At 43.0% G+C, this 17,753-nt stretch overlaps 1 protein-coding gene and 1 non-coding gene across 3 annotated transcripts; both read left to right on the forward strand.

The window, feature by feature from the left end:
* The first annotated feature begins 661 nt into the window (after positions 1 to 661).
* LOC139409041 (lipoamide acyltransferase component of branched-chain alpha-keto acid dehydrogenase complex, mitochondrial-like) lies at positions 662 to 17,094 on the forward strand. 2 transcript variants are annotated; one of them, XR_011634354.1, is made up of 12 exons: positions 672 to 740; positions 2,096 to 2,222; positions 2,399 to 2,474; positions 2,627 to 2,808; positions 3,036 to 3,163; positions 3,345 to 3,597; positions 6,500 to 6,666; positions 8,518 to 8,595; positions 13,597 to 13,788; positions 14,140 to 14,211; positions 14,494 to 15,280; positions 16,673 to 17,094. XR_011634354.1 is itself a non-coding variant. In XM_071153702.1 (11 exons), exons 1-11 carry the CDS (start codon positions 696 to 698, stop codon positions 14,659 to 14,661), a joined length of 1,488 nt encoding a protein of 495 aa, XP_071009803.1. In that variant the 5' UTR covers positions 662 to 695; the 3' UTR covers positions 14,662 to 17,094. The 2 variants fall into 2 exon arrangements, 1 of the variants encoding a protein (XP_071009803.1); XM_071153702.1 differs by having other exon boundaries at positions 662 to 740; positions 14,494 to 17,094.
* On the forward strand, positions 14,255 to 14,393 carry LOC139410341 (small nucleolar RNA SNORD94). Its single transcript, XR_011634502.1, has one exon. It is a non-coding gene; the product is annotated as a small nucleolar RNA SNORD94 (small nucleolar RNA).
* Positions 17,095 to 17,753: the final 659 nt, after the last annotated feature.

Raw genomic sequence — 17,753 nt, forward strand, 5'->3', positions numbered from 1 at the left:
TTGGTTGCACCTTAATTGGGGAAGACGGCTCATGGTAGCGACATAAGTGGAACAGACTTTATTATTTTTCGCCATTCACCCATTCAATCTTCCTTTGTTCTTCAGAAATACAATGAATCAAAATAAGACCACTCCTGGTCACTGACACATTCCACTTTTCCCAGCGTGTACATCACCATTTGTCACCTCAAATGGGTTTCCCAGACATGCATTCTTACTCAACAAGAAGCGATTCATTATCATTCATAGACGTTTCCTCCACTCCAATTTCAGACAATTTCATTTTTGTTACAGTTTTTGAAACTACTGTTGTCCCTTCAGGACATGCATCTTCACCAACTTTGTTCAGTGCGCTGCTTAATTCGAACTCAGCATCCACTTCTACCATTTTACCTGTCTGACCTGGAACAATGTGACACCTTTCCCACCCAACAGGAAATATGATTTATTCTCAGTTAGGGGTAATTGTTCCCATCTCCTCAAAAGTATGTCTGACTCATATAGTGGATTTATGCCGCGTTCACAACCCCGTTGAAACTAGGAAATCCGGATATTCTGACTTGCTAACTGTTTGAACATGGTACGTGTTTCCTAGTTCCGACTGGCCTACGAACGCAGCAACATCTCTATAATGACTGATCTCTGATTGGCCATTGAAAGGGGCGTGCGTTGGATCCGGACGAAGAGAAACAAAGATGGCGGCAGTTACCAGAGGCTCATTCACATTTATGAGACGCTTGGTAGGTTTGTTAAAGTTTTTCCAGATGTGTAAACCGACGTGAAAGCTTTACGAGATAGTTGATGATGCACAAGGATCATACATTTAGAAATACTGCTACTGTACATCAATATAGATACGCTTCCCATGCAGCTGCTAGCCTGACTAGCAAACAAGCTAATTCGAGTCTGTTACAGTGAAGTGGGATTGAAATAGACAATTTTTTCCTAATTGTTTTGTAGTTATGAATAATTGCTGTGAATAATTGCTATCTGTTGGTTACTACTACCCAGATAGTCAACTATTTATTTGACTCAAACTGTTGACACTGTGTGTCTGAAAGAATTGAACTTGAATGCCAATACAATGTCATCCCTAACCCATTCATAGACCACTGTAACTAACGTTACCTTTATCGCCTGACGATAGTACTGTAATATTTTGTTAAGATTTTCTACGCTAGTTCTGAACGTTAAAACGCATCGCTTGCGGATGGTTTTGGAATCAAGTTACGTATTTTTCATATCAGCGACAAATGCATTTCTTAAATCAAAAGGTTAAATTACGACACACTTTTTATAGGGTTAGCGTTTGTGATAGGGTTTCCACACGGCAATCTCTGTTATATTACAACCTTTGTTTACGGAAGACAGGCGGCCACCTGTGCTAATTGGCTATTTAGCGTTCTCCGAACACCTGTGTGTAAACTTAACTGGGGAGGAAGTGTAGTTCGTCAACTGGAGGCATACACTGCGTATGGATTTGTGCAACACTTACCTTAGCAGTTTATCTTTGTTATTTGAAAGATTCTTTCTCATTGGTATTTTTATTTCACCTTTTATTTAACCAGGTAAGCTAGTTGAGAACAAGTTCTCATTTACAACTGCGACCTGGCCAAGATAAAGCAAAGCAGTGCGACATAAACAACACAGTTACATGGAATAAACAAGCGTACAGCCAATAACACAATAGAAAAAAGAAAGCCTATATACAGTGTGCTACTTTGAAGAATCACAAATATAAAATATATTTAGATTTGTTTAACACTTCCTTTTGGTTACTACACAATTCCATATGTGTTATTTCATAGTTTTGATGTCCTAACTATTGTTCTACAATGTAGAAAATAGTAAAAATAAAGAAAAAACGTTGAATGAGGTGTCAACTTTTGATTGGTACTGTGTGTGTGTAACATTAGATTGTTAAACTAAACTTGCTCTGCAGCTAGTCAACTGTTGAAAGCTACGAAGTCATGCTAGCTATATCTTTAGATGCTGAAATGGTATAGAAGTATCCATTAACAAAGCCTAGTCCTGAAACGTGACCCCATCTAATGACTGATCATGACATGGATCTATTTCTCGTTTATCATCGCAGCTCTTGGCACATCGGTACAAGCGTTGCTGCTCCAGGGTCCAAACTGGCCGACCAGACTACACCCGTCATCCCCACACTGTCTTCATCCCTCAGCTGTGCAGCTCTAGGTTTTTCCACACCAGTTATGGTAAGTAGGCTTCGGAATCGGCGCACAGGGATGTGGAATGAGGAAGATGCTACTGCTGACAGTGTACACTCCGTACAGACGGTAAACTAAACAATCTTAAATGCACGAAAGGCTATGTGGAAGTTATAGGTTAAAGAATGGATGTTTCATTTTTAATGATCATTTGCTTTCTTTAGTCACATCAGGACCAATTCTGCCATTCAAACTCTCAGATATTGGCGAGGGCATCATGGAGGTGACGGTGAAGGAATGGTATGTTTTCAAAATATAGTACAGCAACATACAAAGCTGTATATGAATTATGTTTTGTTAAGAGTTGCCACTAGAGGGCACACAAGTTCAATGATTACTAAGCATTGCTACTCCAAGAGAAAGATGTTAAGGTTGTCTTTCTGTTTCCATAGGTATGTGAAGGAAGGAGACAAAGTCTCCCAGTTTGATAGCATCTGTGAGGTACAGAGTGACAAGGCATCTGTCACCATCACAAGTCGCTATGACGGTGTCATTAAAAAGCTCTACTATGAGGTTGATGCCACAGCCTTAGTGGGCACACCCCTGGTGGATATCGAGACAGAGCCTGGTCCGGGTAGGTGTACCGCCAAAGCACCAACAATGGCATAATGGGAATCTCCCAACTTTTTATGTATCAAATGTTTAGACAATAGAACTGAAACTTGAGGCCAGTTCATATTACCTGGGTCACGTTTATAATAATAATAAATAAAAACAGTTTGGAACACCAAATTATCTAAGTTCAAAACAACGTTGGCTTCTGTAGGAAGGTGGGAATAGTGACTTTGGTCGATCTTTCAGAGGTGGTCCATGAGGAGGATGTTGTGGAGACCCCGGCGATGTCAAACGATGAGCACACACACCAGGAAATCAAGGGACACAAGACCCAGGCCACTCCTGCAGTCCGTCGTTTAGCCATGGAGAACAATGTGAGTTGTTATTAAAAGACCGACACATACACATGCAAGCATGCATTCACTGCAAGATGGCACTACAGCACAAGATTTAGCACCACCCATTTAAATCTGAAATGGCCAACTACTGGGTTTCCAGGCTTTTATGATGATTGTCTATTTACCTCTTTGCCGCCTACTTTCCATTCCTCCTTAGATCAAGCTGAGTGAAGTGGTCGGTACCGGGAGAGACGGACGGATCCTCAAAGAGGACATCCTCAACTTCCTGGCCAAACAGACAGGGGCCATCTTACCCCCGACCCCATTCCATGAGATCCAGCCACCCCCTCCCGCAGCATCCGCCCCCTCCTCGGCCTCCATGCCCAAGATGAAGCCCACACCAAGTGTCCAGCTCCCTGTCGTCTCCAGGCCCGTCTTCACGGGCAAGGACAGCACTGAGCCCCTGAAAGGTAGAGGGAGCTTTACAGAGATGGTTAATGGTTCCAATAAATGTGTTTGCTTTCTGGGATACATTTCTGATTCAGAGAATAACCCATAGTATTAGCTAGACAGGTTAAATATAGTCTATTATAATTAGAGTAGCAGTGATGTTTTGAACGTGTTTCAAAAAGCTAGTCACTGTATTTAAATTCCCAATCTAGGTTCAGTCCAGGTTCCAAACAACTTCCTTCTGGCTTTGTTTGTAACCGTCTAAAGCACATATGTCAGAGTCAAGGCCCGCGGGCCACATCCGGCCCGCAAGAAGGTTTTTTACGGCCCCTGGGATGATCTTGATTTATTATTAGAACCGGCCCGCAGCAAGCCGGCAGCCCGCAGATCTTTTACACGCACCAATACTACATTTCCCACAATGCAAAGGTGACGCACCGAGCAGTAGGCTGCTTCATTTCAATATTTATTGGCACAGCAGTCGTCAGCATCACAGTAAAATTAACTTTCAGATACCCATCAAAAATGGCAAAACGGAAGGTGGATACTGAGAACCGGGGGTTTCAAACAAGGTGGGAGTCGGAGTATATGTTCACGAAGGTAGCTGGAAAACCTGTGTGTCTTCTGTGTGGAGAAAGTGTGGCGGTACTGAAAGAGTATAATCTGAGACGACATTATGAAACGAAACACGCGGACACACACGCGGACGCAACTGTCAAGGCCAGTTTTATTTTGGCAGAAGAGATCGCTAAATCAGCCCGGCCATTTACGGAGGGGGATTTCATCAAAAACTGCATGATTAAAGTTTGTGACGAAGTTTGCCCAGAAAAAAGGCAACTCTTTTTAAATGTGAGTCTGAGCAGAAACACCATTGCCGAGAGAGTAGACCAGTTGTCCATCAATCTAAAAGAGCAGCTTGTGAAAAAGGGAAAAGATTTTATTGCATATTCCTTGGCTGTGGATGAGAGCACCGACATTTCTGACATTGCCCAGTTGTCAATTTTCATCCGCGGAGTGGACTCCAACCTAAGCGTGACAGAGGAGTTTTTGGCTTTACGTCCTATGCATGGCACAACTACGGGGCATGATTTGTATGAAGAGGTGTCAAGATGTGTAAATGAGATGGAGCTGCCTTGGGAAAAACTTGTGGGTTTGACAACCGACGGAGCACCTGCGATGTGTGGACACAGGAGCGGACTGGTGGCGAAGATACGGGAAAAGATGCAAGAGGAAAACGCGACAGGTGAGCTGACAGCTTATCATTGTATCATACACCAGGAAGCGTTGTGCGGTAAAGCCTTGAAAATGGAGCATGTAATGAGCATCATCACGCGCACAGTTAACTTTATCAGAGCCAAAGGTTTGAATCACCGCCAGTTCAAGGCATTTCTGACGGAGTTAGAAACGGAGCATGGTGATTTGCCTTATCACACAGAGGTGCGATGGCTAAGCCAGGGAAAGGTGCTTCAAAGATGTTTCGAGCTTCGTGAGGAGATTTGTCTGTTCTTGGACAGCAAAGGGAAAGACACAACACAACTCCGAGACGAAATGTTTCTGTGTGAAATGGCTTTTCTGTGTGACATTACGAGTCATCTGAATGCAATAAACTTGCAGCTGCAGGGTCGGGATCGTGTCATCTCTGATATGTACAGTACAGTGAAGGCATTTAAAACCAAACTGACTCTGTGGGAGACGCAGATGCGGAAAGAAAATTTGAGCCACTTTCCCAGCTGCCAGACCATGAAAGAGAAGCTCTCTACCAGTGCGTTCCCGAGCACACAGTTGGCTGATAAAATAGGTATGCTTGCCGCTGACTTTCGACGCCGATTTGCTGACTTTGAAGCACAAAAAAGCAGGTTGGAACTGCTCGGTAACCCATTTGCTGTTGACGTGGAAAGCTCACCACCAAACCTCCAAATGGAGTTGATTGACCTCCAATGCAATGATGCACTGAGGGCAAAATATGCGGCAGTGGGTGCTGCGGAGTTCGCCCGTTTCCTCCCCGGCACAATGCCCCAGCTGCGCATCCAGGCTGCTCAAACGTTGTCTATGTTTGGCAGCACATACCTGTGTGAACAACTGTTTTCTTTGATGAACCTGAACAAAACATCACACAGAAGTCGACTTACTGCTGAACACCTCCACTCAATTCTGAGGATTTCTTCAGCTCAGAGCCTTACCCCGAACATTGATGAACTTGTGGAAAAGATGGGACACCACCAAGTATCACCCTCAACCTCAAACAAGTGAACATTACTGTGCAATCACATATTTAGAGTTTTTACTCAGTTCAAGTTTAAAAGTTAAAATTTAATATTTGTTTTCACTGCATGTTACTTCTCCTTAAACAAAGTGTTGTTTTTGATTAATAGATTTTTGCACTTTATTTTTTTGTATTTCAATCCAATTATATTTTAAAAATATTTCAGTTGAGTGGATGATAGAAAATTGCTATTATTGTTTTTTCTTTGAAGTAAATTTAGCCCACTTTTGCTAAAATAGAAAATATAGTCTACTGATGGTGCCTTGAATACCGGTTTCTTTCATTTAATGTTCATGTTATGGGGATATTTATATAAAGGAAATTTGTCTTTTGTGTCTGTTGAAAATTAAAGATTACTGACAGAGCCATAAGAAAATATTGCTTTATTTATCTGATCATATTGTAATATATTTGTTAGGTTTTCAGTAGGTTCAATTAGGTTCACTAGACTATATGCGTCATTTAAAAATTTTTCAATGAACATTCGAACAGTCCGGCCCTCGTCTTGTAGCTGATTTTTTTATTTGGCCCTCCGTCCATTTGACTTTGACACCCCTGGTCTAAAGTGACCTGACCGGACAGGTGGTAACTTAGCAATATAGTACTGGCTTCATCAAAACATATCCCTTTTTTTCCAATGTGTTCTTCTGAACGACCAGGTTTCCACAAAGCAATGGTGAAGACCATGACTGCAGCTTTGAAGATCCCCCACTTTGGTTATAAAGATGAAGTGGATTTGACGAGGCTGGTGCAGTTGCGCAAGGAGCTGAAGGGCCTGTCAGAGGCTCGCGGTGTCAAGCTCAGCTACATGCCCTTCTTCATCAAGGTGACCTTTGACTCCTGACATGATGTAATATGAAGTTGTGAGGTGACATGTCTAGTGTCAAAGTGACGCTATTGCCAAAATGCATGGGGAACACCTAATAAGATGTGTTCGTTATGACGTTGAAATGTCAGCTCATGCCAGATCATGTACTCTTGTTATGACAGAGGTAGCAGCTTGTGTTATGTGACGGAAGTGTTATAATGCCCTGCACAGAAACTTCATTATTACAGGGGTGTCATGAAAGAATCATTGCACGTCATACCTGAAGTACTATGCCAGAGGATTTGGGTAAATAGCCTGCTTGCTGCGGTTTGGATCACAACATAGTCCCTGTGCCCATGAAAGCGAAGGTAATTGACTTAACGCCCCTTAGCACTCACGTCGGTAGCCATGAAGTGCTTTAAAAGGCTGGTCATGGCTTACATCAGCGCCATCATCCCGGAAACCCTAGACCCACTCCAGTTTGCATATCGCCCCAACAGATCCACAGATGACGCAATCTCAATCACACTCCACACTGTCCTTTCCCACCTGGACAAAAGTAACCTTATGTGAGAATGCTGTTCATTCATACAGCTCAGCGTTCAACACTGTAGTGCCCACAAAGCTCATCACTAAGCTAAGGATCCTGGGACTAAACACCTCCCTCTGCAACTGGATCCTGGACTTCCTGACGGGACGTCCCCAGGTGGTAAGGGTAGGCAACAACACATCTGCTACACTGATCCTCAACACGTTGGCCCCTCGTGTATTCCCTGTTCTCCCGCGACTGTGTGGCCAAGCACGACTCCAACACCAACATTACATTTGCTGACGTCACAACAGTGATCACCGACAATGATGAGACCGCCTATAGGGAGGAGGTCAGATACCTGGCAGTGTGAGGTCAGATACCTGGCAGTGTGAGGTCAGAGACCTGGCAGTGTGAGGTCAGAGACCTGGCAGTGTGGTGCCAGGACAACAACTCCTTTAACGTGCTTAAGACAAAGGAGCTGAATGTGGACTACAGGAAAAGGAGGGCCCGAGCATCACATCGATGGGGTTGTAGTGGAGCAGGTTGAGATTTTCAAGTTCCTTGATGTCCCCATCACCAACAAACTATCATGGTCCAAACACACCAAGAAAGTCGTGAAGAGGGCACGACAATGCCTTTTCCCCCTCAGAAGACTGAAAAGATTTGGCATCCTCAGTTATACAGCTGCACCATCGAGAGCATCCTGACCGGTTGCATCACTGGCTGGTATGGCAACTGTTCTGCATCCGAATGTAAGGTGCTACAGAGGGTAGTGCGTGCGGCCCAGTACATCACTGGGGCCAAGCTTCCTGCATCCAGGACTTATAATACTAGGCGGTGTCAGAGGAAGGCCCAAAAAATTATCAACGACTCTAGTCACCCAAGTCATAGACTGTTCTCGGCAAGCAGTACCGGAGTTCCAAATCTAGGTCCAAAAGGCTCCTTAACAGCTTCTACCCCAAAGCTGTAAGACTGCTGAACAATTAATCAAATGGCCAACCAGATTATTTGCGTTGACACCCCCCCGTTGTTTTTACACTGCTGCTACTCGCTGTTTATCAATGCATAGTGACTTTACCCCTACGTACATGTACAAATTACCTCGACTAACCTGTTCCCCCACACACTGACTCCGTATATAGCCTCGTTATTGGTATTTTGTGTTATTATTATTTTTTACTTTAGTTTATTTAAAAAAAAAAAAATGTCTTCACTCTAACTGCATTGTTGGTTAAGGGTTTGTAAGTAAGCGTTACACGGTAAGGCCTGTTGTAATCGGCGTATGTGACAAATAAAATGTAATTTGAAGATAATCATGATCTTCTCTGTTTGAGCAGGCTGCTTCCCTGGGCCTTCTCCATTTCCCTATCCTCAACGCCTCGGTGGACGAGGCTGTTCAGAACATCACCTACAAGGTAAGGCTGCAGGAAGGGGGGATGGTGTTGGGGAGACATTGCTTCCCTTTCAGTCAGTCAACTTTGGTACAACATACTATGGGGAGTTGCACTCTCAACTTCTGTTGAAAATCTAAAATCACTCCTGACAAGGCCAATAAAATCCTTTCCTCTCTGGAAGCCCCGCCTTCCACAGGTGATAAGTGTGAGGCTAGAATTAATTATTTCCATTATTCCGCTCTTCATCTCGGTGTAGACAGGAACGATTCACGCTACTAAAACAAACAATTGGAACACGAGACTGTCTCACGTTGCGCCAACTAAACTGCCCCTTTGTGGTAGAGCGTGCGCACCCCTGGATGTTGTGTGCTGGAGTTTGTATGGTTCTTATAGTTTCCTAATCACAAAAAATGTGTTATTCTTCTGATTGTTTGGCCTGGCTATAGCAATGAGTTAAAAATGCGACCTAGATGACGACGGCTAAGCCGGGTTTGGGTTCATAACCATGCCCAAATGAATAAAGAGATACTCAGGTTTGTTGTCTTTGTGTAAGTTGTGTAAGTTAGAGGTTAGAGGTTGACAAGGGAACAGGAATGGTAGTGAAGTTCTGGAGTGAGGCCTAATATATAATTTGCTTAATTAAAAACAAAAAAAAACAATAAATGGTAATTTCCTCGCTCCAGTTGTAGCCAGTCACTTGACCTCCGATGCAAGTGGAGAAATACACAGTTGCATGTCATGAGTTAATTCGACTGAAAGGTTGCTTGTTCGGCCTCCTGGGTGGTGCAGTGGTTAAGGGCGCTGTACTGCAGCGCCAGTTGTGCCACCAGAGACTCTGGGTTTGCGCCCAGGCTCTGTCATAACCGGCCGCAACCTGGAGGTCTGTGGGGCGACGCACAATTGGCCTAGCGTCGTCCGGGTTGGGGAGGGTTTGGCCGGTAGGGTCTCATCGCGCACCAGCGACTCCTGTAGCAGGCCAAGTGCAGTGCACGCTAACCAAGGTTGCCAGGTGCACGGTGTTTCCTCCGACACATTGGTGCGGCTGGCTTCCGGGTTGGATGCGCGCTGTGTTAAGAAGCAGCGCGGCTTGGTTGGGTTCTGAATCGGAGGACGCATGACTTTCAACCTTCGTCTCTCCCGAGCCCGTACGGGAGTTGTAGTGATGAGACAAGATAGTAGCTACTAACAATTGGATACCACGAAATTGGGGAGAAAATGGGGTGAAAACAAAAAAAAAACACAAAAAAAAGGTTGCTTGTTCGAATCCCAGAGCCGGCGAGGTGGGAAGAAAATCGTCCGTTCTGCCCGTGAACAAGCAGTTAACCCCCACAAGAACTGCTCCCAGTTGCTGATGATGTCGATTTAAGCCCCCCCCCCCCGCACCTCATTGGGTTAAATGTGGAAGACACATTTCACTTGAATGCATTAGGTATCCACTTTCCATCTGGGTAAGTAGAAAATCTCAATGTGGTTATCACAGCCATTAAACTCTTAACTGTTTTGAAGTCACCATGAGGCCTGTATCTTTGTAGTGACTGGGTGTACACCATCCAAAGTGTAATTAATCACCAATATTTAAATGTAGTTTATTTTTTAATATATTTATTTTCATCTACCAGTAGATGAAATATAATTATGTGTGGGGTACAGCGATGGTGTAGTCATTTTAAAAATCATGTTAAACACTATTATTGCACATAGTGAGTCCATGCAACTTATGTGACTTGTTAAGCACACGTTTACTCCTGAACTTATTTCCACTTGTCATAAAAGGGGTTGAATACTTAATGACTTAAACATTTCAGCTTTTAATTTTTAAACATTTTGAAAAATATATAATTCCACGTTGACATTATGGGGTATTGTGTGTGTGTAGACCAGTGACGACAAATCTCAATTGAATCAATTTTTAAATCAGGCTGTAACAACAAAATGTGGAAAAAGTCAAGGGGTGTAAAGACTTTCTGAAGGCACTATATAGCTACAACCAGGCCTGCCCTGAGAACAGTCTTGGTTTCCACTAAAGCGATTCTGTATGCAGAACGGGGGACCGACGAGCAGCTAACGGAGGAAGTTATTTCTGATTTCTGCACATACAAATTATCACGGGACAGGAAAATTCCGGGGTTATGGAACTGTTGCGGGATCAGGACATACAGGGAACATTTTTGACAAGACATGACTGGAATCAATTTTCAGTTGTAGGATGCGGAGATGGATTGAGTCTTTGGTCAGCAAATGTCTTAAATGCCTGGGTGGCTGCCCTCAATCAACACGGTTCTTGCGCGCTCTATCACCAGTTACGGGAGGCTACTCGACGAGTACTTCATGAAGCCGGTTGAGGGAATGCTAAGAGTGCAAAGCTATCATCAAGGGAAAGGGTGGCTTCTTTGAAGAATCAAAAATGTTTTGGTTTCTACATGATTCAGAATAGAAATTAGCCTGTAAAAGTAGAACAATGTTCTTATACCGAAATTAAAGATGTTTATTGAAAAGCAAAATATTAACCGTTGAGTCTTCATCCCTGCTAGAAATCATCATTATCATTTAAAAAATAAAATTTTTGCCTTGAACAAGTCACCTACACAGTAATAAAACACAATGCCGAAGTATATTTATATAATTTGCGAGCGACCTGTCCAATAGGTTATTTGTATGAACATTTTAAATGAATAAAGAACGAAACACAGACTCTAATTTAATTTAGCCTAGGCATGAACAATTAGGAGTAGGAGTAGTAAATAACAAAACATGGCTGTCTACAAACACCAGGGCCAGCCGGTCATGGCTAGAAGGGATCCAGCATTTGTCAAATTGAATGTCAGATTTGACTTGACTTTTTGTAGCAGTTTAGGAGAATTAGGTTAAAAGCTTAGGAACAGGGTTTGTGTTAGCTAAACTTGATCTTAATTTGACAAAAGCTGGATTCCTTCTAGGCATGACCGGGCAGGCCCGGCCCACTCACCATTCTCGCTGCGATTCAGCACCACAGCAGTGGAAAGAGGACACTAGGTGGTCACAAAATGAATAAATTATAAAACTGTTGTTGGACAATCACTCGATATGTATGTAAACGAAATTCGTTAAGGCTTATTTTTATAATGTTCCTGTGAAACGAGGCACGCGTCATGCATTTATGAAAGCACTTGTTTCCAAAACACAAATGATATCCCTTTTTACAGTTCTTCTAGATTGTTTATTGTAACGCTCTCTTATGTTTATTGAACGCTCCACGTCCTTTCCAACCGCTCTCTTAAACTGCCGCTCCAAATTTGCTCCATTCATTTAAAATCACCATTTAAACCAACCCCCATCTATTTTTGTGACTACCTGGACTGATATTTGGTTTGAAGTATTGAAACCAAACCCTATGATGATTCCACAAGGGGGCACCCTTCCCATAGGTTGTGCATTACTGGGATTCATTGCTGCTTCCTGTCTGTAGTTCACTAGTCCCTAATGAGGTGTCTAGTGATACAGGTTATGGGCCCGTAGGTGGTTGGAAGCAGAGTTGAGGGAACAATCGGGGTTGGACACAACCATGCTATTGTCCAACACACGTTCTCTGGTTCAAATGAACCCCAAAATGAGCTGTCTTTCCCCAGCTCAACACTTTTAATTCCTAGGAATTAGATTACGGATTCTCAACCTATTGCGCCCACTTGGGATTTGGTTTTGGATGCTCTGTGAGAGGCCTTCTTTTGAATGACTGAGTCTGGATCTGAAGATCTTCTCCTGTGACACCTCCTTTCTTGTGGCTTTAGCCTCGGCTAAACATGTTGGGGACCTCCCAAGTCATCCATGCACCCTTCCGGTACTTAGTTCGCCCAAGGCCATTCTGAGGTGACGTCACGTCCAAATGCAGTCTCTGCCCCGAAAGTAATGGCTATGTCCTACAGGTCCTTAAAAAAATGTTTAAGCTATTTTCTATTGATGAGCAACAGTTTGCATGCCCTGTGTCCGGGGGCCTTCTTTACGCACGTACATTGAACGGACCCGGGATATCCGACCAACTTTTTGTCTGTTTTGCTAATCCATCTTTTGGCAGGGCGCTCTCTAAGCAGCCTCCACAATCCAGTGGGAGAGACGCGATCTCCCTGGCATGTAGCAGCAAGCTAATGAGGGCGCCTCGCCTCAAGCGCCGATTTTAAAACATTGCAGATTTCTACTTTGTTTGTGTTCTAGTGTTTTTTTTCTTATTATTTTTGTTTTTATTTCACTTGGTCCCCCCCACCGCCTCAAGTCTATACTCTGCCTCCACCCTAATAGACATTGTATTAATCACTGCTACAGTTGTGTATATAGTTCTATCGTTTTTTTTAAATTAGCATTGTCATTTTATTTCCACTTAGTCCTCCACTTGTCCCATCCTACATCTTGAATTTCCTTGTTCGTGCTAGGCCCCTTAGTTCCATTGAAGAGAAATCTAAACGCTACAGCATACAATGACATTCTGTGCTTCCAACTTTGTGGCAACAGTTTGGGGAAGGCCCTTCCCTGTATCAGCATGACAATGCACTCGTGCACAAAGCGAGGTCCATACAAAAATGGTTTGTCGTGATCGGTGTGGAAGAATTTGACTAGCCTGCACAGAGCCCTGACCTCAAACCAATCGAACACCTTTGGGATGAATTGGAACGCCGACTGTGAAGCCAGGTCTCATCGCCCCAACATTAGTGCCCGACCTCACTAATGCTTTTGTGGATGAAGTCCCCACAGCAATGTTCCAACATCTAGTGGAAAGCCTTCCCAGAAGAGTGGTGGCTGTTATAGTAGCAAAGGGGGGACCAACTCTCAATATTAATGCCCATGGTTTTGGAATGAGATGATTGACGAGCAGGTGTCCACATACATTTGGTCATGTAGTGTATATTCAAATAGATGGGGTACTTGCTCACAGTGAGCTGGATGTAGAACTAGAATGACTCATGAACATGACATTTCTCTCATCCTTTCTTCAAAGTGACTGAGAACCTGAGCTGGTTCTGAGATGTGCTGATATGTCTCCTCCTCCACCACCAGGCATCCCACAATATTGGTCTGGCCATGGACACGAGCCAGGGCCTGCTGGTGCCCAATGTGAAGAATGTGCAGTTGCTGAGTGTGTTTGAGATCGCAGTGGAGCTCAACCGCATGCAGACCCTGGGCGCCACGGGCCAGCTGGGCACGGCTGACCTCACAGGAGGCACCTTCACCCTCTCCAACATTGGCTCGGTGAGCGGGGGAGTGGGCGGGGGAGGGAGGGGGACTAGTGGCTGGGAGGATGAGCTTAAAGTGATACAGATAAGGCAAACAGATTTATATATTTTTTTAAACCTTGTGTGATTTTATGTTGACGTTTTCATAATTAAAAGCTGTGTTTTGCATTTTTTAGTAGCCATCTAATGCTATTTTAGTAGCCATCTAATGCTATTTTAGTAGCCATCTAATGCTATTTTAGTAGCCATCTAATGCTAACTTGAATAGTAATTGACAGCTAGCGGCTGCATTATTTGGGACCTATGCTTGCTTAAGCCGCTTGTTCAGTCTTTACATGTCATGTATTTGTGTTTTCCATTGAATCAGATTGGAGGCACTTATGCAAAGCCAGTAATTCTGCCTCCTGAGGTGGCGATTGGCGCTCTTGGAAAGATCCAGGTTTGTGAAAATTATATTACTTTAACATTATCAGTTGTCAATGCTGGCTATGATGAGTGGCGCAGGGGTACGGACCTCAGCTGATAATGGGAGCTGAGTGTTGGTGCTAGTTCTCAGCTTAGTGGGCATGTGGCCAGCTGACTGGGAGGTGTCAACACGATACAGACGCCTGACTGAGCCTCATGACATTGTCTGGACTTACATTTATATTTATTTGATAGTTATGGATGTCTGGATTGATTTATGAATAATCATCTCCTGACATGTTTATGCCCCTTCCAGGTCCTACCCAGGTTTAACTCGAGGGACGAGGTGGTGAAAGCTCACGTCATGAACGTCAGCTGGTCGGCAGACCACCGGATCATCGACGGGGCCACCATGGCGCGGTTTTCCAACCTGTGGAGGGACTACTTGGAGAACCCGGCTTCTATGGTCCTGGATCTGAAATGAGCATGCGGTACCCTGGCCTGCATCCCCTGGACGCAAGCCCAGCGACGCAAAACCAGCCCCCATGATGATGTGAAGTTGGTCTACTGTACCCTGACTCTTTGGGTAGTCACTTTGACTCGGTGTTACTGGTCACCATACTGCTCCTGACCCCTTGGCCTTCCAAACCTTTCTTCCTCCGAACATGGATGGCTGCACACGCCACGGACACCACAAGTTCCCTTACTACTCAACGTTGTGAAACTAATCTCTAGTTGCTGGCTGTTTTTATCTTTGTGTGTGGCCTTAGTTTGATTGCTCTCTTCTGGTTGCCTTACTGACATAGGATGGGTATGAACAGTAGCGCTTTCTCCTGAAGAGCAGAATGTTGGAAAACAAACTTTTTTTTTTTAGTAAACCTGTTGTATTTCTGAAATACTGTATAACCCTGTAAAAATGTCTTTGCACCTTTTTGTTTTCTTACAGCCCCACACATTCCCTCATCAATGCTAGAAAGCTATTTTCAAGAGAATGTGCGGTTTAGTGATTCCCTATGGAAAGCACCATTGCACAACATGCGCTTGTTAGTGTTCATATCAGCTACAGTGCCTTCAAAGTATTCATACCCCCTGACTTATTCCACATTTTGTTGTGTTACAGCCTGAATTCAAAATTGATTCAATTGATGCAATACCCTACAATGACAAAGTGAAAACAGGTTTTTAGAATGTTTTGCAAATGTATTGAAAATGAAATATAGATCTCATTTACGTAAGTATTCACACCATTGAATCAATACTTTGTAGTAACATTTGGCAGGAATTTCAGCTGTTAATCTTTCTGGGTAAGTCTCTTAAGAGCTTTCCACACCAGCATTGTGCAACATTTGCCCATTATACTTGTCAAAATTCTCCAAACTCAAATTGGTTGTTGATCAAAGCTAGACAACCATTTTCAGGTCTTGCCATAGATATTCAAGTAGATTTAGGTCAAAACTAACTTGACCACTCGGGAACATTTACGGTCTTCATGGTAAGCAACTCCAGTGTAGATATTGGCCTTGTGTTATTATCCTGTGTGTGGTGGAAAGCAGACTGAACCATGTTTTCCTCTAGTATTTTGCCTGTGCTGATTTTATTTTTATCCTGAAAAACTTCTGTCCTTAACAATTACAAGCATAACATGATGCAGCTTCCACTATGCTTGAAAATATGGAGAGTGGTACTCAGTGATGTGTTGCATTGGATTTGCCCCAAACATAACACTTGGTATTCAGGACAAAAAGTGAAATAGTTTGCCACATCTTTTGCAGTATTCCTTTACTGCCTTGCTGCAAACAGGAGGCATGTTTTGGAAATTATTTATTCGGTACAGGCTTCCCTTTCACTCTGTCAATTAGGTTATTATTGTGGAGTAACTACAATGATGATCCATCTTCAGTTTTCTCCTGTCACAGCCATTAAACTCTAACTGTTTTAAAGTCACCGTTGGGTTCATGATGAAATTCCTGAGCGGTTTCCTTCCTCTCCGGCAACTGCGTTAGGAAGGACGCCTGTATCTTTGTAGTGACTGGGTGTCTTGATACACCATCAAAAGTGTAATAACTTCATGTTCAAAGGGATATTCAATGTCTGCTTTTTGTTTTTACCCATCCACCAATGGGTGCCCTTCTTTGTGAGGTATTGGAAAACCTCCCAGGTGTTTTGGTTGAAATAATTTTAAATTCACTGCTTGACTGAGGGACCTTACAATTATCTGTATGTGTGGGGTACAGAGATGAGGTAGTCATTCAAAAATCATGTTAAACATGATATTTGCACACAATGAGTCCATGTAACTTATTATGTGACTTGTTCAGTACATTTTTACTCCTGAACTTAGGATTGCCATAAAGGGGGTTGAATACTTATCGACTCAAGATATTTCAGCTTTTCAATTTTAATTTGTAAAAAACCTTTGACATTATGGGTGTGTTGTGTGTAGGCCAGTGATAACAATTCTCAATTTTATCAATTTTAAATTCCGGCTGTAACACAACAAAATGTGGGGTATGAAAACTTTCTGAAGGCACTGTATGATGTCAGCAGCTACTGGATAAAACACTCCAATGGTTCCCCAATTGTTAGTTTGATCAATTTGTGTTACTGCTTTTCTTGCTGTTTGATGATGTTTAAAAAAAAAAGAGGAAAATATTAAGTTATGGGTGGAAGTGAACACAAGCTTTGTTCGAATACACATACTACCTACTCAATTTATGTCACAAATAGTGCGGTTAGTATGAGTATTCGAACATAACCTTAGTGTAGGGTTTTGGGAATGCGTACTGTGGTCTCTGTATTTTAGGGAGATTGTACTATTTGAAGGTGTGTGAGAAATGCCTGTCTGACTTAATCACCGTTTCTGATATTGTGTGGATCCTGAAAACAAGTTTTAATAAATTTGAGGTGTAAAGATTTATTGGCTTTGCTGAGTGTTGTGGGTTATGTTCCCCAAGAATTCTGACACTCACTAGTTTGGCAAAATAAAGCCTTCAGTCTATAGATGCTAAATAATTGTCTTCGCCTGGAAGTATGGGAGAGATACAGGTTCATGTTGGAAATTCCCAGTCATTTTTCCCATGGGAATTCTTTTAATGGTGAAAATAAGGTCTGTATTATTATAGCCCTACAGTTCATTTAAAATATTTTGTTAACTGAGTAACCATCTTTCCATTGACCATTGCTCAATGTTTTTGTCTCCAGGACTTGGAATGAATAGAACTCGTCCTAAAATGCTTCTAATTTCCCACCCCATTGAACAGAGGACAAACATGTTGCGTGACCATTGGAACAGTTTCCACCCCTATTTCACACAATTCTTCCTACTGTCTTCTGAAGGCATGTGTTGTCAGGGGGACTGTAGTCCATGTGGCAAGTTTAGCTTGTGACCACCACCACTATTTTCAGTGTTCCACCCCTGACTAAAATGAAACCTCCGGAGTCACGTTTCATCTAGGAACACTACTGACAAGCTATGAGCTCTATTGCTACTCTTACAAGATTTTCAAAGCAAATAAGCTATTCCATCAATACAATAACATACACAAAGAGGGATATGTCGAGGGAATTTAGCACATG

The sequence above is a fragment of the Oncorhynchus clarkii genome, chromosome 5 (assembly GCF_045791955.1).
Source record: "Oncorhynchus clarkii lewisi isolate Uvic-CL-2024 chromosome 5, UVic_Ocla_1.0, whole genome shotgun sequence".
NCBI lineage: Eukaryota > Metazoa > Chordata > Actinopteri > Salmoniformes > Salmonidae > Oncorhynchus > Oncorhynchus clarkii.